This window comes from Malaclemys terrapin, chromosome 7 (assembly GCF_027887155.1).
Source record: "Malaclemys terrapin pileata isolate rMalTer1 chromosome 7, rMalTer1.hap1, whole genome shotgun sequence".
In the NCBI taxonomy this organism is placed as follows: domain Eukaryota; kingdom Metazoa; phylum Chordata; order Testudines; family Emydidae; genus Malaclemys; species Malaclemys terrapin.
In genome coordinates this window covers 95680674-95704655 of record NC_071511.1, presented here as the reverse complement: position 1 = coordinate 95704655, position 23982 = coordinate 95680674, and the positions used below count along the sequence as shown (strand labels likewise).

Below are 23982 nucleotides of genomic sequence, written 5' to 3'. Positions count from 1 at the left end.
ATTGCAACACCGCCTCCCTTTTTATCCTGACTGCCAAGCGAACAAGCGATATCCCTCTATACCAATACTGAAGTCATGAGACTTATCCCACCAGGTCAATTAAATCAGAATTTAGCTTATATACTAATACTTCTAGTTCTTCCCGTTTGTTCCCCATACTCCTTGCATTTGTGTATAGAGATGTAGGATGTTGAGCAGATTCCCCTACTGATTTCTCTCATGTTGCTCCTATGACCTTACTGTAATTTTCCATCTCTCCCCCTCCCTGCCCCCCCCCCCACATCTAGCCCTCTGCTGATCTGCCTGGACACCTGGCCCCTGGCTCCAGGGTCCCAATACTCCTCCATGGTTCCTATACCCAGGCACAGGCAACTGGGCAACAAAATAGCAGATTAAATTCAGTGTTGATAAATGCAAAATAATATACATTAGAAAACATAATCCCAACTATGCATACAAAATGATGGGGTCTAAACTGTCTGATACCATTCAAGACACAGATCTTTGGGTCATCGTGGATAGTTGTCTGACATCTGCTCAACGTGCAGTGGCAGTCAAAAAAGCTAACAGAATGTTAGAAACCATTAGGAAAGGGATAGATAATAAGACAAAATATATCATAATTCCACTATGTATGCCCACATCTTGAATGCTGCATGCAGTTCTGGTGGCCCCATCTCAAAAAAGATACATTAAAATTACAGCTGCCAAGCAATTAAAAAAATTAATCGTGCGATTAATCACAGTGTTCAATAATAATAGAATACCGTTTATTTAATTATTTTGGGATGTTTTCTACATTTTCAAATATATTGATTTCAATTACAACACAGAATACAAAGTGTACAGTATTCACTTTATATTTACTTTTTGATTACAAGTATTTGCACTGTAAAAAACAAAAGAGCTTGTATTTTTCAGTTCACCTAATACAAGTACTGTAGTGCAATCTCTTTATCATGAAAGTTGAACTTGAATTAGGTACAAAAAAACTGCATTCAAAAATAAAACAATATAAAATTTTAGAGCCTGCAAGTCCACTCAGTCCTACTTCTTGTTCAGCCAGTCGCTCAGACAAACAAGTTTGTTTACATTTGGAGGAGATAATGCTGCCCACTTCTTGTTCACAATGTCACCTGAAAGTGAGAACAGGCGTTCTCCTGGCACTGTTGTAGCCAGTGTCGCAAGATATTTACGTGCCAGATGCTCTAAAGATTCACATGTCCCTTCATGCTTCAACCACCATTCCAGGGGACATGCGTCCATGCTGATGATGGGTTCTGCTCGATAACAATCCAAAGCAGTGCAGACTAATGCATGCTCATTTTCATTAGCTGAATCAGATGCCATCAGCAGAAGGTTGCTTTTCTTTTTTGGTGGTTCGGGTTCTATAGTTTCCACATCGGAGTGTTGCTCTTTTAAGACTTCTGAAAACATGCTCCACATCTCAGATTTTGGAAGACATTTCAGATTCTTAAACCTTGGGTCGAGTGCTGTAGCTATCTTTAGAAATCTCACATTGATACCTTCTTTGTGTTTTGTGAAATCTGCAGTGAAAGTGTTCTTAAAATGAACAACACGTGCTAGGTCATCACTATAACTGCTATAACATGAAATATATGGCAGAATGCAGGTGAAATAGAGCAGGGGACATACAATTCTCCCCCCAAGAAGTTCAGTCACAAATTTAATTAACACATTTTTTTTTAACGAGTATCATCAGCATGAAAACATGTCCTGGAATGGTGGCCGAAGCATGAAGAAACAAATGTTTCTCATATCTGGCACATAAATACCTTGCAGTGCCAGCTACAAAAGTGCCATGCAAATATCTGTTCTCACTTTCTGGTGACATTGCAAATAAGAAGAGGGCAGCATTATCTCCTATAAATGTTAACAAACTTGTTTGTCTTAGCGATTGGCTGAACAAGAAGTAGAACTGAGTGGACTTGTAGGCTCTGAAGTTTTGTTTGTGAGTGCAGTTCTGTAACAAACAAAACATCTACATTTGTAAGTTTCACTTTCATGATAAAGAGATTGAACTATAGTACTTGTATGAGGTGAATTGAAAAATACTATTTCTTTTGTTTATCATTTTTATAGTGCAAATATTTGTAATAAAAAATAATATACACTTTGATTTCAATTACAACACAGAATATAATATTTATGAAAATGTAGAAAAACATCCAAAATATTTAATAAATTTCAATTGGTGTTCTATTGTTTAACAGTGTGATTAAAACTGCAATTAATCATGATTAATTTTTTTGAGTTAATCGCGTGAGTTAACTGCCTAATTAAAATTAAAATTAGAAAAAGTAGAGAAAGGCAACAAAAATTATTAGGGATATGGAACAGCTTCCATACGAGGAGAGATTAAAAAGAGTGAGACAGTTAAGCTGACAAATGAAATGACTAAGAGAGGATATGATAGAGGCTTATGGTTGTTAGTCAAAATAGTCAGGGATGCAACCCCATGTTCTGAGTGTCCCTAAACATCTGACTGCCAGAAGCTGGATGACCTCAGGGGATGGATCACTCAAGAATTGCTCTGTTCTGTTCATTCCCTCTGAAATATGGTGAGACCAGCCACAGTCAGAAGACAGGATACTGGGTAAGATGGACCATTGGTCTGACCCACTATCGCCATTCATATGTTCTTAAGTTCCAATAACTCCCCCATTTTCCTGTCCCGTCACAGGCCTTTATAGCCCCATGTGTAGCCTGCCTCCTTTTAATCGGTTCAGTTCAGCCTACCTGCTCTGACACTGGGGAGCTGTGCCTGGTTTACTCACAGGGCCCACCTACTCTGTGACACCACTGTAGTGTCAGTTAGTGAGGCCCTGATCCTGAAAACATTACACTGGGGCTACTCACTTGAATAATGTTACACATATGCTTAGGTATTTTCAGGGCTTCATTTCTCCCTTACTGATGTTTATAAAAGTCTTTTCAGTAGTAAATCTTTTTTAAAATAATATAATATAATGAGGACACATTATTTAAAGGATGTTCTGTCAGAAATGTGGATGTTTTAAATTAGTCCCTTTGTGGAGATATTTGAGAAAATGTATATGAGATTAACAGGAATCAAATGTATCCTAATTCTGAGCATTTAGGGTCAAATTATCTCATTTATCAGAGTAGCTCCATTGAAGTCAGTGGAGTTACTCTGATAACAGAGAGAAAAAATTGACCCTTATTATCTAGATTCCAAGTACAAGTACATTTTTTTTGGATTAACCTTCAAATACTTTGAATTGTTACATTCATGATCTATGTTCTATTTTTCAAATGAAAGATACACTAGCAATTGTATTTGTTTTAAGCTGCTCTGTTTCTGAAATTACTATCTTGGCAATTCAGAATACTGAATCAGGGTTGTAATTAGATCAGCATGTTAACAAATTGTTCTTTGGAGTATGATAAATTTTATTTAACTTGAAAATGCAACATAAAAAAACCCAACCCACTAATTGGTTACTTTGTGTTCTCCTCTGCTTCAGATTGTGTCTGGACAAAATGTTTGTCCTAGCAACAGCACAGGAAGTCCATGCATTGAAGTTGATGTACTTGGCATGTCTTTGGATAGCTGCCATTTCCGCACAAAACCCATTCATCGCAATACTCTCAACCCCATGTGGAATGAACAGTTTCTCTACCGGGTTCACTTTGAGGATCTGGTCTTTCTTAGATTTGCAGTTGTTGAAAACAACAGCTCAGCTATAACTGCTCAAAGAATCATTCCACTAAAGGCTCTAAAAAGAGGTAAAATACAATTTGCACTAACTTTATACATAGTGCCTAGATCCTGAATTATGACTGAGAGTGCTCAGCATCACTTAGTGTGATGTATTTAGTTCTGGGGCCATCTGTCTCAGATGTCAATTAGAGCATTTTCAGTGCTCGAGTTATGCTGTGCTGGCTACCCTTTGCCCCCAGAGGCCATTCCAGGAACTTGTGATAGCTAGGGCAGAAAGATGTCCCACCCATGCCCCCTTTTCCATGGCTATGCTCGTTGCACCAATGGCTGGAAAAGGTGGGGAACAAAGTGTAGGGGTGCTACAGTAACTGTCACCTAGGATTTCCTCTACACCAGGAAATCCTCAAGAGAGGTGGTCAAGTTGGTCTCAGGGCTATCTTATGCCACTGTGGTAATACAGAGTAGTCTTAACATACTGGATGGTCTGGTCCATTACATTCATTGCCCAGGATAAAAATAAATATTTTTATGCTGTTTAATACTTCTAATTTATTTTTTTGCTTTCATGAATGAATGTATTTTGTTCACAAAAGGAAGAATGACTTTGGTGGGAGTTAAGGGTATTCAGTCTCCTGAGGTACGCAACACTTCATAGGATCATGCCCTTCCTGTTGCGCAAAAAGGAATTTAAATTCAAATCATTACAGTGCTTTAATAGTTCAGGCACAGCAAAATCTTAGATGCTCAAGTTTTCAACTTTATAAATCATGTATTCCACTTTAACATAATATGCTTGACAAGTTTTCTCTGCCCCAATGACATATTGTTTTAGGGTATAGACATCTCCAGCTACGAAACCAACACAATGAAGCCTTAGAAATCTCAAGCTTATTCATAAACAGTCGGAGGATGGAAGAAAATCCCTCTGGGAATGTTGTGCCTACTTCTTTGGTAATTTGCTTTATGTGAATATCAAATATATTTGTTCATGTGTTTCAAATGACTAATAAACTGTTACAATACATCGGAGAGAAAAGCTGGGTGAGATAATATCTTTTATTGAACCACCTTCTGTTGATGGAGACAAGCTTTCGAGCTACACAACTTGTATCTGTCTCTTCCATCAACAGAAGGTGGTCCAATAAAAGATATTATCTCACTCACCTTATCTCTCTCAGATCTTGGGACCAACCAGCTACAACACTGCATATTACAATACATAGACACTTAGGACCACTTTTTTAAACACTCGGGGCTTGTCTACACAAATATTTAGTTCTCGGCAAGCTGGAGTGTGAATCTACCCCGCACTAGCCTGCTGTGGACTAACTGTCTCTGTGGATCCTGCGGACATGCTTTAACCGTTAGTTAATGAGCTTTGATCTAGATCACATTAATAAACTGGTCATGTGTGTCAGCAGGGTAGATTCACACTCCAGACTGCCATGAACTAAATGTTCATGTAGACAAGCCTTGAGTGTTGCAGTGTTTAACTTCTAGGCACCCCACCACACAGTGAAATCCTCAGAACCAAGTTAAGTGCCATATACAATCCATAGGGAGAGTTAGCTGCCTACCAATGGGATTCACAGAAGCCGGCAAGCTGAGTGGGGAGCCACCTAAGCCAGTCATTACGAAATGCTGAGAAAAGGATGTGGCTTGAGCCCAGCCCCTCATAGGTAGTTAGGTGCCAAACTCCAGGCTGGAGGGAGGTGCCTGTCTGCTCTCAGGATTCACAGCCACGAACCCTCTCCTGGACTTAGGGCTGACCTGGCTGAAGCACCTTTCTCACAAAAAACAAAAGGGGAGAGAGAGACATTCCAGCCCATGATAGGCAATGGGGGGGGGGGGCTCTTTACAAAAACCCTGCTCTGTCTGACTTGGAGCAGGGACTTGAACTTGTCTCCCATATCCCAGGTAACCACTAGGCTATAGAGTCAATTTCTGCCTCTCTATCCCAGTGAATATTAATTGTTTATACAGAATGGAGTAGCTTCAACAGGAAAAATGGAGAGTGACACACACACCCGCCCCCCGGTGGTTTGGGCACTCACTTGGGATGTCAGAGACCTGGGCTCAGGTCCCTGCTCTAAATCAAACAGAGTGGGGATTTGAAAACACATCTTCCACAGCCATGGTCAGTGCCATAGCTATTGGGTATTCTGGAGGGGAAACACATTCCAGCCAGCCCCAAAAACTCCTAAACTGGTTATCCCAAACTGTTTTTGTGTGTGGTCCAGTCTGGTAGGCATACTCCAAGACAGCCTGCTGGATCAGAGCCCATTGGGGAGACAGTAAATAGTAAATTTGCACACACACAAAAAAAGGCAGTTTTGGGCCACTGACACTATTCACAAATTCAGGTAGAATTCAGCAAATAATTTTGGCCCAAAAATTGATTTTCTTTTAAACAGTCAAAATGATTTGGTTTTATCCTTTTGAAACACTGTTTTATGTAGAAATTTAGCTATATTTATTAAAACAATTAGATATCAATTACTCATTCAGCTCTAGTCAGGATTTAGGTTTTGTGCTTGTTCTAGGAAACTTCACCAGCAGAAACTCAGGCACCTGCAGGGTTAAGTGGCAGTTGAACAGGGCGTTTGGAGATCTCCTGGCACCCAAATGTTGGACTTTGCCACCTAAAGTGGCAGTTAGCTGTGCCAAGGTGATTCTGAAAAACACAGTAGGTGTCTATCTGCATCTTTAGGTGCCTAAATACCTTTGAAAATCTGGCCTTCGGGGCATATCCATAGATTTCTCCTTATGTTATATCTTTAAGTATCAATAATTTTAAGGCTATATACAGTTAAATGCCAAAAAGTTTAATCAGCTATATCAGTGATACTCAGACTTCAGTGGTTCAGGAGCCAAATTAGCGAGCAACATTACCCAAAAGAGCCACAGTAGTGTGAATTCATGGTCTCATTTACATTATTTACATTTATTCATAGTTAAACGGGAAATATTTAGTTTTATAATATATATAATGCTCAGAGCAAATAAGGTAATAACTTTAATCGGTTAATAACATAGTAAAAGCATCCTGCTTGGTTAATACCTTAGATTGGTTAATCATTAAATCACACCGTGTTTTAATATCATGTGCTGAAAAGAGCTGCAGGAGACGCATTAAAGAGCCACTTGTGACTCAGGGGTCTCAGTCTGAATATCACTGAGCTAGATCCTGGAGTCTGGTTGAGTCATATTCAGTGTTGGTCATAGGGGTGGGAGCAAAGTTGTCTGTCCAGTGTCTGTTTCCTTATACATGTATCATTAGCAGTTCAGTTGAGACCAAAAGTGATGTAAGTCAGAGACAATTGCTTCTGTCTCTGACACAATGAGATGGCTCTTTGCAGTGTTATAGCTGTGTTGGTCCCAGAATATTAGAGAGACAAGGTGCATGAAAAAAATGGGAAGCTGATAGACCTCTGTAATAGGAAAAGGGGCCTCAACAGGGGTATAATCTATATAAAGCAGCTCAGAGTGCTGGACTTCTTATTTTTTTATTTATTTGAAAATGTATTATTAATCCCATTGCTGATGCCTAATTATAATATGTCAAACAAAACGTATCTCCTGGCTATCCCATGTGGAACAGGCATCAGCAGAACAAAGGCTAATTAATAACCCACCAAGAGGATGTATATTATATATACATACTCATGGATTTTAAGGCTAGAAGGGGCCATTGTAATCAACTTGTCTGACCTTATTCATAAACCATAAAACTACACCCAGTAATTACTGCATTGAGCCTAATAACTTGTGGTTAACAGACATCCAGTAATGGAGAATCTAGCAGATCAAGGTGTTCCAATAGTTAATTACTCTGACTGTTAAACATTTGTGCCTGATTTCCAGTTTGAATTTTCCTAACTTCAACTTCCAGCCATCAGATCTTGTTATACCTCTGTCTGCTAGCTTGAAGAGGGTGTAGGTACTTATAGATTGTCTATGCATTTTCTGTGAGACCTATAAATAATATGCCTATATATCTGAAAAAATATTAACTGTCTTTTGAACAGTTGTTTAGCACAGAAGAGAAGAGAACTTCAACATTGTACAGGGTCACAATACATGGAATTCCAGGCCCTGAACCCTTTACTGTTTTTACTATAAGTGAAGGGACTACAGCAGCACAGCTTCTTCATCAAGTAAGTATGTTCACTTGCCCTATATAGAAGGTCACAAGAATCCATAGTAACCAGCTATGTGCTGGGCAGTATCTGACATTCCTACTTTTATTTGGAATCATTACATTTAATAAAATGGATGCATTAACAAATATATTTTTACCACTTTAAAGAGGAAGAGATTATTTTGTAAATCTTTTTGCTAAGGAATTAATTGAACAGCTAAGATATCAGTGAAGTTTTCCAAATCTTGATTTAGGTAATAATTCTTAATATATGAAATGCAATTCAGTAACAAAAATATATATAAAATTTAGTTTTCTTTTTGCAGTCCTGCTGTTTGAATTAATCAATATGACAAAAAATAATTAGCTAAAATTACAGGAGTCTACATTTTGTTACAAGAAGGAGCTGTATATGGTTAATTATTTAATGATAAATCAAAGTCCACATGACATACAGTTCTCATAACAAATCATTACTTTAATATTTTATCATATCCTAAGTTTCTTTTTGGTTTTATATATATTCAATGTCGCAGCTCCTCTAGTGGTTTTAATGACCATTGCGAAGTTCATTAGAAGAATTCCTCATTGCCATACTACGTTGGGCTGTGAATTAAACAAAGGGAGAGTTGGATTTGGTCAGTACTTAGAAGGAAAACAGGGTTCTTTGGTGACTGGTGATTCTGTAGTTGGTACTCTTCTTGAATCAGTGCTGAACCAAACCTGCAGCCTGGTGTAGAGTGTAGTTTGCTGTTGGAGATGCTGTCTTTCAGATAAAATGCAAAACCGAGGTCAGGATCACCTGTAGTTATTAAATAACATGATGCTTTACCTACTATTAGAGGTGTTCTTGCTATATTACTATTTGGTACCTACTTAAATTTAGTTGAATTTGGCTTTATAGAAGACATATATGTAATTTGGGGTCTTTGAAAATTAATATTTTATTAATAAAAACATTTAAAATAACCAGAATTTTAGGAATTTAATATAAACTTTTCCAAATCACCTTGAACTGATCTTAGCATGCAGTTTTAAAAGACCCTTGTTACTCTGGTTTGTTGTTGCACAAAGCTGCCTAAAGCTGATTACTGTAGAGGAATCTTATATGAAAATGAAGCCCACATCAAGGGTGATGACATTGCAGTGTTAGGACATGGCAGAATGACTCAAATCCCAGTCTAAGGGAAGAAAGTGCAGTGTCCTGAAACTGCCACAATACCTGTGCAATTATACCTACCTATCTCATAGAACTGGAAGGGACCTTGAAAGGTCATCAAGTCCAGCCCCCTGCCTTCACTAGCAGGACCAAGTACTGATTTTTGCCCCAGATCCCTAAGTGGCCCCCTCAAGGATTGAACTCACAACCCTGGGTTTAGCAGGCCAATGCTCAAACCACTGAGCAATTATGAACCAACTGAATGCTGTTGTCAACATAAGACCAATTTTTCTGCAACTCTCTGATGATCATTATAATTAGGAATCAGCTAAAATGAGGAATAATCTGAATCTTTGTGCTAAATTCAGACTGAGCCATGGTTTGAAAAGTTTTGGTTACCATACTTCCAGGATCCACCAGGAGCAGACAGGCCGAATACCACAAGACAGATGGTTCTTGAGGTATTTCTGATCTAGCCAGAAAAAATTTAATGAGAATGTCCAATCTACCCTTCAAATCCCTTCCTCACAGCATTTTCTGTCAGGGGTACTGTAGGCTATTAACTGTGATCGGGCCAGTTTGAGATAATACTGTATACTGTGAATCACTTCTGAGCAACAGCTGAACATGAAGTTAAAGCTGGATAATGACAACGTTTTTTCTCTCGTGCTGAAGATCTGTTTGGACACCATATTACCTATCACTATTTTAATGTCTGGGCACACAAAGATGAGAAAGCTTTTTGAACAGTGGGTTAGGCTGGTTGCCCTTGCATGTACACTTTTCTGTTTAATTCTTTGAATATTCTAGAAATACAGAGTAAATGTTAAAGGATTTAGTTCATGAGTAGAAAAACCTAAAACTGATTAACTCAACAGGGGTTGTTATTTCAGCAGTGGGAAAATACTGTACTGTCCTGAGTTTATGAATAAATTGACCAACCAAACTGGACAGACATAAATTCAAATAGTATTGCCTTGTCTGGAATAGTTGAACTGTTTGGGTAATCTAAAGATTAGTTATGAGTAGCAGATCAGAAATACTTGTCTACGCCACCAGAATTAAATAATTGATCATAGCTTTTCGTATACACATTCATTCATAGCTACTAAACAAGCACTGTTTATGTCTAGCATTCTAATAGTTGTATATATGTTGTGGTTCTTTCTCAGATTTTGGCTACCACAAAAAGCACCGAATCACGTGCTCCAGATTATATTCTGATGGAGGAAAAATGTTTTATATCTAAAGAAAAGACTGAGTGCAGGAAACCACCATTCCAGAGAGTGATTGGCCCTGAGGAAGGGCTAGTACAGCTTTTGAACAGCTGGTTCCCAGAAGAAGGATATGTTGGAAGGATTATCTTTAAAACCCAAGAGGAAGTAAGTTTGTTCTGGAAAAACTGTCATTTACATACATAGCTAAAAATAATGATCACAAGAGGGACAATACGAGCATCACATTTGGTTTGCTAACTGGAAGTTAAATCTTATTGACACACACAGCATTAACAGAGGACAGCTGAGCATTGTCAAGTTTTATGCACTTATCATTTAGTATACCTGTGCAAAGACAGATACACTTTCACACAGCCCTGTTGATCGCTGAAATGCATCATCGTTATTTAGTATTTGTATAAATCAGAATCAGGCCATTATTGTACTAGGCACTGTACAAAAAAAATACAGTCCCTGCTCCCAAGGAGTTTAGATTTTTAATAGTGATTAGATATGAAAGCATGTCAAATGTAAGGTTATAGCTGTTGGAACACTAGATAGTAATTATTAGCAAGAGTATACTACGGAGACAGCAAGGCTTTTTCTTATTTAAATTGATAATTACCTTTAGATAAAGAACCTCAGCAACTGAGAGGATGGGGAAGGTGTTGTCAGTGACAAAATGGGGGAAGAGGCAGGGTTCTAGAAGGAAGTCGGTTTTAGCTGCTGTCAGTCAGGACATCCATGAGATGTCCTCAAATCCAGGGATTCGGGTGCAGGGAGAAGAGTCAGAAGTAGAAAGGTACCTAATGAAATGACCTGGTTTTCAGGAGTGCTGGCACTTAAAACTCTGTTCAGCACTCAGTGACAATTATTTAGTTTGAACATATGTGTGTGTGTGTACATATCCATTTGTATATTTAGAGAAACACGTATACACAACATTTATGAAAGTTTATTTAACTCTTGGGATGTTTGAGAATGAAAAGTTCTGTCAGTGCAAATTTTATTTGATAAATTTGCAGAGAAATATTTTTTATCCCTTTATTATTCCTACAGTTCTTCTGTTGCAGCTTGAGTTTTGTAAAATCTTTATTGCACATCTTTTTTCCTAGCCTCCAATCCAGTCTTATTTTGGTGCATTTACTTCATCGTCCACAAAGCAAAAGGTTACCAGGTCTGCATTTGCTTGGGGGAAACAAGTGTATGCTTATTCAGTTGAAAGTATTATTTTGAGTTTTGTGTAAGGAGCTAGGTACACTGAATTAATGCGCGAGCCCTTTGCTTCGGAAAACACAGGTCAAAATTCATCTTAAATCAAAACTAAAAACTAGTGTGAAGGTTTAGTTTTAGTCTTCATGGGACACTAGTCACCATCAAAACCCCTTTACAATTTGGCACAAATCCAGAGGTGGCAGTCTGTTCTAGGCAGTGGAAGTGCATTAACATTCCCATTAGGTGACATAAGACCCTTTTAAAAATCCAACCTTTAGGTCACTTTTCTCACCTAAATACATTTTTTGTTTTCTCTTTACATTTTTCCACAGAATTTGAATGGGAGAAACATTTTTCAAGAAGAGAAAGAAGATGCAAACATTAGCTCTGAAGATGATAGTTTCTTTGTTCAAGTGCATGATGTTTCCCCAGAGCAGCCTCGCACTGTCATCAAAGCTCCCCGCTTTAGCACAGCACAGGATGTAATACAACAGGTAGAAAGCCTTTCTTTCAGTGTTTTCCTGTTTCCACTCAGTAAGTTCCCTATTCATTTGTTAGAGGTGGGCTCATACAAGAAATGTTAACTGAGTTTTGTTCTCAGTTAATGGGACAGCAAAGAAGCTCTTTGCTTCTGCCAATTTGGACTAAGCATCTACTCAGTAAACATAGAGGGGTATTATGTCTTTACTTTGCCCCTTATTTTTTTTTTTTAAACAGACTCTTTGCAAAGCCAAGTATTCCTACAGCATTCTGAGTAATCCCAACCCAAATGACTATGTGCTCTTGGAGGAGGTGACGAAAGAGCTAGCGAACAAAAAGTCAACATCTAAGCCATCACAGAGAATTCTCTCTGACCAAGAGTGTGTGTTTCAGGCTCAGAGCAAGTGGAAGGGAGCAGGGAAGTTTATCCTTAAACTTAAAGAACAGGTTCACGTAAGTGATTGAAAACGCTTTTGTTGGTTTTAAAAATGTTTGATCAAATATTTGGCATGGCAAATGAAAACATATTCCTTGACAAGAACATATATAAGAATGGCTATACTGGGTCAGACCAAAGGTCCATTTAGCTCAGTATCCTGTCTTCTGACAGTGGCCACTGCCAGGTGCCCCAGAGGGAATGAAAAGAACAGGTAATCATCAAGTGATTTGTTGCTCATTCCCAGCTTCTGGCAAACAGAGGGTAGGGACTCTACCCTTGCCCATCCTGGCTAATAGCCATTGATAGACATATCCTTCATGAATTTATCTAGTTCTTTTTTAAACTCTGTTATAGTCTTGGCCTTCACAACATCCTCTGGCAAGGAGTTACACAGGTTGACTGTGTGTTGTGTTAAAAAATACTTCCTTTTGTTTGTTTTAACCTGTTGCCTATTAAGTTCATTTGGTGGCCCCTAGTTCTTCTTTTATGAGGAGTAAATAACACTTCCTTATTTAGTTTCTCCACACCAGTCATGATTTTATAGACGTCAATCATATCCCCCCCCCCCAGTCGTCTCTTTTCCAAAATGAAAAGTCCTAGTCTTCTTATCTCTCCACATATGGCAGCCATTCCATACCCCTAATCATTTTTGTTGCCCTTTTCCGAACCTTTTCCAAGTCTAATATATCTTTTTGAGATGGGGCGACCACATCTGCAAGCAGTATTCAAGATGTGGGCATACCATGGATTTATACAGAGGCAATATGATATTTTCTGTCTTATTATCCATCCCTTTCTTAATGATTCCCAACATTCTGTTTTCTTTTTTGACTGCCGCTGCACATTGAGTGGATGTTTTCAGAGAACTGTCCACAATGACTCCAAGATCTCTTTCTTGAGTGGTAACAGCTAATTTAGACCCCATCATTTTATATGTATAGTTGGGATTATGTTTTCCAATGTGCATTTCTTTGCATTTCTCAACCTTGAATTTCATCTGCCATTTGTTGCCAAGTCACCCATTTTTGTGAGATCCTTGTGTAGCTCTTCGCAGTCTGCCTGGGACTTAACTATCTTGAGTAGTTTTGTATCATCTGCAGATTTTACCCCCTTTTCCAGATCATTTATGAATATGTTGAATAGGACCCCTGGGGGACACCACTATTTACTGCTCTCCATTCTGAAAACTGACCATTTATTCCTATCCTTTAACCAGTTACCAATCTATGAGAGAACCTTCCCTCTGATCCCATGACTGCTTATTTTGCTTAAAAGCCTTTTGTGAGGGATCTTGTCAAAGGCTTTCTGAAAATCTAAATCCACTGGATCCCCCTTGTCCACATGCTTGTTGACCCCCTCAAAGAATTCTAGTAGATTGGTGAGGCATGATTTCCCTTTACAAAAATCAGGTTGACTATTCCCCAACAAATTATGTTCATCTATGTGTCTGACAATTTTGTTCTTTACTATAGTTTCAATCAGTTTGCCTGGTAGTGGTCAGGCTTACTGGCCTGTAATTGCAGGGGTCATCTGTGGAACTCTTTTTAAAAATTGGCATCACATTAGCTATCCTCCAGTCATTTGGTACAGAAGCTAATTTAAACAATAGGTTACAGATGACAGTTAGTAGTCCTGCAATTTCACATTTGAATTCCTTCAGAATGCCATCTGGTCCCGGTGACTTATTACTATTTAGTTTATCAATTTGTTCCAAAACCTCCTCTAATGAAACCTCAATCTGGGACAATTCCTCAAATTTGTCACCTAAAAAGAATGGCTCAGGTTTGGGAATCTCCTTCACATCCTCAACCATGAAGACCAATGGAAAGAATTAATTTCATTTTTCTGCAATGGCCTTATCCTCCTTGATTGCTCTTTTAGCATCTAGATCGTCCAGTGGCCCACTGGTTGTTTAGCAGGCTTCCGGCATCTGATGTACTTAAAAAAAAATTTATTACTTTTTGAGTCTTTGGCTAGCTGTTCTTCAAATTCTTTTTTGGCCTTCCTAATTATATTTTTACACTTCATTTGCCAGAGTTTATGCTCCTTTCTATTTTCTCCATTAGCATTTAACTTCTACTTTTTAAAGGATGCCTTTTTGCCTCTCACTGCTTCTTTTGGTGGCTCTTTTTTTTTTATTCTGTTTTTTAATTTGGGGTATACATTTAAATTGAGCCTCTATTATGGTGTCTTTAACGTTTCCATGCAGCTTGCAAGGATTTTACTTTTGGTGCTGTATCTTTTAATTTCTGTTTAACTAACCTCCTTTTTGTGTAGTTCCCCTTTCTGAACTTAAATGCTTTCCCCACCACTGGGATGTTAAATTTAATTATATTATGGTCACTATTACCACGCGGTCCAGCTATATTCACCTCTCGGACCTGATCCTGTGTTCCACTTAGGACTAAATCACAAATTGCTTCTCTGACAAGGGGCTAGAGAGTGTTTTTTTTTTTAATTTTAAAATGAAAGTGCTAAGTTGATTCCACTTCATTTTTGTACCAAGTATGGTCAAATAAGAAGAACCCACCACACACACAAACTCCAAAATGCCAGATCTCTGACAATTCTCAACTAGAGACAAGGTGGGTGAGAATGGATGCACTGCAAGAGTCAGAGGAACATTTATTTATTTCATCTAATAGATACCTGTTGTGGATTCCAGGTGCAGTCCACACCAGTGAGGGTTGTCACTACTTGTCTTGCAACTCTGGGCATCTTACAATACTTTGCTCCTGTAGCTCCCAGCCTGGGATACTCACAACCAGCCTACAAGCATGCAGGTCACACCCTGAAGTCTGTGTGTGCTAGACAGCCCTGGTACAGCAGCTCTGATCCCACCAGCCTGTCTACAACCCCATGCTCGTTTCCATCTGCCTCGGTTACAAACAGCAAGGTGACCCCTGAATTTCTCCAAAACCATGCGCTCTGCAATGTCCAGTCCATTCCTGGACAGTTCAGAGAAGTAATATGGTTTCTTTGTTCAAGACACACAAGCATACCACATTATTAACTTGCGTAAATACACCCCTCTAAACAGCGCAGTAAGTTGGTTTACAGTAAAAAATAAAAACCTCTGTTCTGTTAATAAATTTAAGTGATGCCAAGTAAAAGGAATAAAGTTAGAGTTGCAAGCAAATAAAAGTGAAAACATCTATCTAAAACTTAATCTAGCAAGGTACAGGCTTTGTTCAAGATGGTTCCTCTTACCAATCTTCCTTCTTCTCAGCCATGGCTGACTTACCCTCAATCAGGACCTTCCAGAGAAGCACAAGGGACTGGCTTTCCTTATCTTCCTGGATTGAAAGATCTTTGCCTAAGCAGGTTTCTTACCTATATTCAGTTTCCGGAGACTTCATCCACAGTTTGGCTGAAAAACCCATCTTTCTCAGCTTGCTAGAGCTCTGTTCCCTTGTGTCTGTCTAGTGAAGGATGCCAAAAATGGCTTCTTTCTTTGCTTATATCTTCCAAAGCTCAGTAACTTAGTTTCAGAAGGCAGGATGACCTCATGCTATTCTTCCCTTCTCATGGGCTTCCCATCCTGCTGCATGTAAATGAACCTTCCATTCTTTTGATTCCACATACAATCATAATTCACATAGAAGACAGGTAAGTAACTGCCTTTTCTCCTGTCTCGGAGGGAATCTGTTTCTCCTCGTTGGCCACAGATTTTAAAATGTAGTAATATTACGTAAGTATCCATATTTCCTCAGATAGTATTAATACATACATTTCACAATAATATTGTCACATTAGTTTTCTGCACACTTTTAGAATACAGTAATATTGTATACAATCAGTTGATTCATTTGCTTATCACTTGAGGTTCAGTCCCTGCCCTTCTGCTCCCCCTCCACCATCCCCACCTTTATAGACCAGTAAACCATTGCAATGTATTCTTCTGAAGGTTACCCCACAAAGTAGTTTATTCTAGCTGTAAGGAAGGCAACATGAAGTCTGGTGGTGAAGTACACTACATTCTGTTTCTCCCCTCATTTGTTAGCTTAATAGCTTTGTTTACCTAATATGTAAAAATGGATCTGCATTGTCTTCATCTGAAGATTGGGCTGGACAGAGACTATAACAACACCTAAAGCAGACCTATTTAACCAACGCCGCCTGACATGCTGGGTTTAAGCACACTTTAGTCATAATTCTAGCATACATTCATAACTCTTAATACCCACTGTGTATATACAACACAAGAATATTAATGATGAGTTATTAGTTTTCAGATGATACCTCAAAGGCATATTTTGTGCAAAGATTATTACAGTAGTGTGTAGGGCGTGAATACAGGGGTGCTTAGTATTTTTGGTTTTTCAACTGAAAAATTCCCAGGTTTTACAAAAGCTACTTAATCAGTTTTTAAGCTATTTTCACCCAAAGTCTGAACTGCTTAAGTACATGAAAATACTGATTATATGAAGAAAATTCACTACATTACATCAGGTAAATGTTTATTGTTAATAAATTAGTCTAAGTAATGCAACATAGTGGAAGTTACACACACATGGTCGCACATGTACACTGGTGCTCAGCTCCTAAAACAAAGCACTGGAACTCCGCAGACCCTGAACCAGGGGAGATGGTGGCTTGGTAACCCAGGTTAGTGCTGACCACTCCCCAAGGGGGGGGAGAGGGACAGGTTACTAAATTGCTTTCTCGCCTTCCAGAGTGGGAAGCTAATTCAGAAGTAATCTTACTTTTCTCTATACGCTGCCTTTTTTCCCCCCGTCCTCCTATCCCCCTGTATTACCCAGAAAACTGTGAAGTAAATTTTTTGCACCAATTTTCGTAATAAACACCTAGAAAATTTTAAACAAAGTTAAAACCCATCAGTTACATTAAGAAAAACCTTTCGGCAGGCAGCCTTGGCCCTACTTCACATCATACAACTCCTGCTACAATACCTAGAAATCTTAACCTTTCCGGACTATCTGTCTTAGTTCTCCAATTCTAATTCTTGTAACTCTGCATCCCCATCTCCCTGCTGTATTACCATGGGCTAAGTACAATTTCAAATAATAGGTGTACAGATCTCTGTGAACTGCTGTCATTTTGTTGCCTTTATTCCCAGCCAGCGGAAAAGTAGCTGTGCTGCTGTGGCTGGAGTTCTTTACGCTTGTGAAGTAGCAGGGAGAAACTGCATATTAAATGCAGAATTGAACCACTTAATACTTCTACCAATTGGCGTTATATCTATGGCAGGGGAGAATATAGTTCCTTTTCCCCAAAAGAGAAGTTGCTTCTTTAGCATTGCATTTATAGGAAGTACATTGTGAATACAATTTATCTACTTATTCATGACAGACACACTATAGATATCTAGGCAGCAGACTTGCTAAGGCTTAAAGCCATATTTAGTAACTTTCTAGTTCTGCAGTTTTAAAATAATTTTTGATGTGAGATAGTCAGGACACTTCTTTTATGAACCTGACACAGGGAAGATTTGAAAAATGCTGCTACTTGCTCTCACATGAAAGCCAAACCATATTTCAAACCTCAATGTATCAGTGAGCTGACACGTTCTTGTAATTTAACTGTTTCTGATGTCTGTGGGGGGTTTTTTGTTTGTTTTACAGGCAGCACGAGATGATAAAAGAAAAGGCATTTCATTTGCCAGTGAACTTAAGAAATTAACCAAGTCAAGTAAACAGTATCGTGGCTTCACATCATCACCTTTGCAGAGCTCACCAGACAATACCCAGACTAAAGAGGAAAAATCTGCAGGCAGTTTGACATTTAGTGACAATATGGAATAACATCCATAAATGCCAGCAGTATGTTCTATGCAGGTATGACATGTGTGCTCCTTGTTTCTAAACCAGACATACTCTGTTGATTTTTCAAGGTACAATTTATCATTTTTTTTTTCAAAAGTGTGCTTGGTAAACCATAGTGAAGTACAACAAGCAGCCAGAATAGTTCATGAAAACGCTCTACACTTTTAGGTTATAACTCTGTACTGGCACAAACCTGTACACAGGCAGTCCAATGAAAGCCTAAAGATAAATGCAAATCTAAATGCTGTGAAAATTGCTAGGAACATAGGAGTTTTACTTTTCCTACTATGCCTGCATCGTCCTAGGGTCCATCACAGCAGGTAACCTGACAATGGCCAGTCCTTTTAAAAGACTCTTAGAATGTAACTTGGCTTCAACATACACTGTGACAGTGAGTTCCACCAGTAATGCAGTGTGCTAACTAGTACTTCCACACAGGCTCTTAATTAAGAGATGCCATTATTTTGTGTTATGGGACAGCTGAACTTTACTAAACATTAATTTATATGCATTTAATAATATTCAGTTTAAAAAATATGATCTCTTACTCCTCTCTGCATACATAAACTCTTTTTAAATCTCTGTATAGAAATACTTGTGGCAGAGTGTCTAAGAATTTTATTTTGTCCCTTTCTCAATCTTTTAAATTTCTTCTAGCTTGCTTGAGCTAAAGTGACAAAACCAAATGCAGAATCCAAGGTGACAGTGTACCATTTATGTATATGACAGATGATAGGTCCAGACACATTACTATTAGCACTGGGCCTACACTAACTCCAAAAGATGGTTTCTGAAAGGTCCCAGCTACTTAACATGGAAGAAAATCTTGCCCAAACAATTCTTAATAATCCCATATCACATGGAGCAGTGATACATTTCTGTATTTCCTTTCCACTCATTCTCAATGATCAAGATACTATTTATATCTACTGTGTCACTTCATCAGAATTCAAGTAATAAGGCTGCCAATAATATTTTGTTACAGAATTCCTTAAAAATGTATTTCATGGTATGCAGGCACCCATTTATACTCTTGTATTTGAATTTAAATGCTATCATCATCTCCTCCCCTTTCCAGGTGACTTTAAAGGCCTTAAAATGGCAAAGGCAAAAAGCTCTTCTGAGGCTGACAAAAACACAGGGAGATAGAGGAAATATGACAATCTTTCTCCACATAGCCTTGCATTTACTTGGTAACTGGAACCAACATCACGGATTCCTGATTTAAGATATCTTTCTGCATTCTCCATGAAGGAAACTGCTGAGGCCTAAACTATTCAGCACTAGCTTGGCCTATTCCAGACTGTGCTTCTTGGTGACAGATACAGATCTAGTAATGCTGAGTGGGATGTTACAGTTTCTAATGTTTGGAAAGACGCTTGCCAGCATTTGAAAGAGAGATTCCTTTCTTCCCAAATATCTTCACATCTGCAAAATCTGGAGAGGAAGATTAAGCAGACTTCTTAAATTGTACTTTGTAAACAGAAACATGTCTTTTTTAATAAACAAAAGATATAACTAATTGCTTTAAGGGAAGAGAATTAGAACTAGACTGTTCTGTGTATTGTATGAAAATAATGCACCTTTAATGGTTCCTGTTAAACACTGTTAGGTGATTGTAAAAAGATTTACATAGACTTTAACTTTCTTGGCACCACAGTTTTAATTTTGGTGATAAACCATAAATAACTATGGTAAACGTTTTGAGTATATCTACTTTCACAAAATAATCATGTACAAACAGCTAAATACACCTAATTGATAGTGATATTTTTGACAAGGAACAACATTTTCTTCGTTCAAATTCTAGTTTTCCAGGCTTGTGTTTCAGGTAAGAATGATTATTTATTTTCATGTTCCAAGGTATGTGTCACTGTGTAATATATTTATCATACCGTACTTTTTAAAAACTGCAGCTTCATCTTTTTTGGTTTTGGGGAAAAAATAATAATTATTTTCTGTTGAAAAGAAACATTCAGAAAATCACTATTTGAAGCATACAATTGCTTAAAGTTTCAATTGTGAAATCTCAACATTAGTGTGTGTTAGAGAATGGAAAATATTATAGGCATCTAAATATTTTTTATAAATGAGAAAATAATTTCTGCTTATATCCAGAGTGTGTAAAGAACCCAGGCTACTCCATTTATTTTCCAATATAAACCTTGACTTGTTTATGTAGAAGCACTGCTGTAAAGTTTTGTGTATGTCTGAAATCATGATTTTTTTAAGAAGTTAGTTATAACTGTATCATATTCTTCAGTGTTAGTAAAAAGCAGTTCATACTGACTTATACAAAGTAAGAGCACAACTGAAACTGCTGAGGTCAATCATTCTTCTAATGTCCATACATAAGAACCTTGTCTAAACTGTTCAGCACAAGCTTTGGCTACACTTCAGACCATATGACTGATGCAGGGATTGCTGTAAATGAATAAATCAAGAAATGGCAAATCGGTTAACTAAGTTCATAGGACAGTAAGAGAAGCAAGGCTCCATTAAACAATCTGAAGTTGAATGAACTGTAGGGAGACGATTCAAGCAGTCTGATTTGCTAATATAAAGGGTATTAATTCTCTGTGCTGGAGGGTCTATATCCCCGGAAATGCCCTCCTAGCCCAAAAAGCTGCTGTTTCTAAAGAGGAGAATACAGAAAGAAGTTAGAAAGCAACTATCACCTTGTTGTGTGCAGGAAGTGCCCTCTTCAGGCTGATTCCAACATCAGAAAAAAAATTAAATTACACATTCAAAAAACTCCCTTACTGAGGCATACCTAGTACTCATTACTGAACCCATGAACTTATTTTGAAATTCACCTATTTTAAAAATAGTAACCATATCAGCTGTCCATTCTGAAGTCTGAGAAATTAGCAATATTTTCAAGCAGGGCCATGTCACTTGTCTAAACATGGTTTTTAGAGTTACATTGGAGAAGATTACACACAATATTTTGAAAAGTGAGTACAGGACCCTAAGCTGCTTAGGCTCTTATGAAAATCCCACTAGTCACCTATCTGCATCTTTTTTGAAAATGGGCCTTAGGCCTCTCAATTACTTCAGCTTTCAGGGTAAAATTTTCAGGACTGTTTATGGTGAACAAAAATAGCTGCTCGAAAGTCCCTATGCTGCTCTTTGATCTAGTCCTTCCATATCTAATTCTAAAGTAACCAGTCCCACTGTGAGAGATACAGGAAATTCAGTCTCCATGGCACATAATGCAGAACTGATAGTACATGGTGTTTTATATGCACATTTCAAGCAATATTTGCATTGATAGTGTATAACTACTGTATATCTTTCATATGTCCTTTGGCTAAAGCTTAGATGAAGATCTGATCCCTTTTTTGTTTAGTTCTTTTTAAATATATCCCCTGCATTGATTGTTAAATCCACTTAGATGCATGAAAATATTTTTTTAATAAAAAATTTACCCTTCATTTGATAAATGGATTCTCCCTATTTCCAGTAGCACTGAAAGTAAGATGGTTGGTTCCTGCCAAATTTGGGCACCAGTATCAGCACAGATGTGGGAGAAGCTTTTGTAAATCTACTACAGATCCAGCAGAAGGAGAACTCTTGTGTAGGAATGCCACAAACACTGTAATTTCTCATTGCTACTAGACTTGAAAGAAAATTTAGATAAGGTCATCCTCGATTATAACATATAAATCTGGCAGCCATTTAAAAAGCAACAGATTAGCACTGTGTAACTGCAGGATGTAGTTTATCCATAAGGACATTTTCTCTTTGATAGTTATTTTAGCCTTGCCCCATTGTCATGAATACTTACCAGCTGCAGGACAATATCTACTTAAAAGCATAGTGGTAATGAGAAAACCTAGCATTTTGCATGTTCAGTTTAAAAAAAAAAAATCATTTTACAGAGGTGGGCATGGTAGAATTTTCCAAAATGATTATATTGAATTAGGGTGGGTTTTTTCCATTAATGTACATCGATTTATTTAAGTTTTAAAAAATAGGGAAGATTAATCAACTAATGCAAAAAGTAACGTGTTGTTAATTGCATTCATGTTGTTTTGGTCACAGACAAAAGTAGAGGAAGCGCATAAGCTTTCCATTTTCATTAGCCTAAAAATCCCCCAAAATGAAATTATATAGAGCTATTACTCTTATGTTAAACAGCTTTAACACACCATAAACAGATTTAACATCAAGATGTTTGGTTAATAAGAAAATGTGTCCTGTTTACCCACAGGTTTCCTTTCTTCAAGAATACAAGTCCACAGATCTATATTAATGGGAGATGGACAGCTGTGGGTCTGCCTCCCTGGCAGTTCAGGCTGAAGGCCATCATACAGATCTGATCTGTGGACCTGGATTTGATAGAGAAACATTTTTATTACAAACTATTCATAGGAAATAATTTACCACAGCACAGTATGTAATATAAACCTTCCCGAAACCTACAAATGATAGCAGGACTCACCCTGGGCAGTCCACTTCCTATTACTTGTTTTGTAAAGAAAACATTTTATTCTACACTTAACCATTTTTTTTTAACCCTTCCTACCTATGTCTGTATTTGTTTCTATGTATAGTGGAAGCTGGTAACAATGCTTGTATGGGATTGATGTTGGAAGCCATAGGTCTTGGCTGTGTTGCAACACTACTCAGTTTTCAGGAACTGGATTGTTGTAGTGGCTGGTGTTCTGTCAAGTTTTAAGAAGATTAAAAAAAACAAAACCTTAAAAGATATAGAAGTATTAAGTCACATTTTAAAAACATACATCACATTTGTTTTTAGTTTTATTATTACTAATATTACTTGGTGGAATGTCTCAATAACCATCTCCTGAAAATAACAATTAGCCTCTAGAGACCACTATCAAGTTACCAAGAATAAGATTTTAACAGAGAAGTATCTCAACATTAAGATCACATTCTCTTTAAACTCAGTTTGACTTTATAAAAGAGAACCTGTCAGTGGCTTTTTACTTCAAAATTGAGTCTTCAGCTTCTAGCTCTCAGAATGCAATTTAGTTTCAGCAGATGATTAATAATCACTTTGTTGTTGCTAGCCTATTAGCTGTAATGATGGTGGAGTATTTTCTATTTGTGATCAACATTTCATAACTGCTGCAGTGCTACACAGCTGACAGAAGTAACAAACACAAAAGCAGTAAATATTTCTCTCTCACACATATATTGGCTATTTCAAACTGATGTATTAGTTGTGCAATTGTCTTCATTTTGCTGCTTTAAAGTGTGTCAAAATGTTTTGTCGGTGTTCTATCGGTATGTGCCAGTTTTTATAAATTTTACATAATTTAAAAACTATGTATTTTAAAACTGACTTTCCACCTGGACTACTTTTTCTCTGACTTGAAAAGTAAACTTATATTTGTATATGTTGGACAAATAAATGGTTTGCGAAGTGGACCTTTAATTCTTCTTTCCTGAACTGCCAAAACTGTTGGCAATGGGGACACTTTCTAAAGTTTTCAAAACTTAAATCACATCTCTTACCCCCACCCCTGAGTCATTTAAGAACAGAAGTATTCAAATACTATGGAGATGGGGGATCATATAAATTACTATGAGACCTAGAAGACTACGTGGGATACTATTTGTACAAAGCCACAAGCATTCTATAGGTCCTTTTTACAGTTCAGGTAGTAAATATACTAATTTATAGGGACTCACCAGTACCTACTTCGAAAGTGAGATTTTTGTGCATTTATGTCTTACTTCTTAGGACTATTTAACCTATTTTGATTGAAAATTGATAGCATGGTGGTATTATTAAATTAGATATTTAAAACAGATTTCACAGTAATTACGGTAGCACCTAAAGGTCTGATCTGTTCTATAACAAAGG

The 23982-nt window shown here is 37.6% G+C and overlaps 1 protein-coding gene across 4 annotated transcripts in view; it reads left to right on the top strand.

Annotated features, from left to right (window-relative positions):
• Window positions 1-23543, top strand: part of PLCE1 (phospholipase C epsilon 1) — a 319039-nt gene extending 295496 nt beyond the window's left edge. For all 4 annotated transcript variants that reach the window (XM_054033535.1, XM_054033536.1, XM_054033534.1 and 1 more), the window contains 8 exons: window positions 3510-3771; window positions 4539-4657; window positions 7735-7863; window positions 10179-10388; window positions 11771-11932; window positions 12156-12371; window positions 17943-18155; window positions 19222-23543. In XM_054033535.1, the coding sequence (XP_053889510.1) occupies window positions 3510-3771; window positions 4539-4657; window positions 7735-7863; window positions 10179-10388; window positions 11771-11932; window positions 12156-12371; window positions 17943-18122 (1278 nt within the window). In that variant the 3' untranslated portion in view covers window positions 18123-18155; window positions 19222-23543. The remainder of the gene's footprint in view (window positions 1-3509; window positions 3772-4538; window positions 4658-7734; window positions 7864-10178; window positions 10389-11770; window positions 11933-12155; window positions 12372-17942; window positions 18156-19221) is intronic.
• Window positions 23544-23982: the final 439 nt, after the last annotated feature.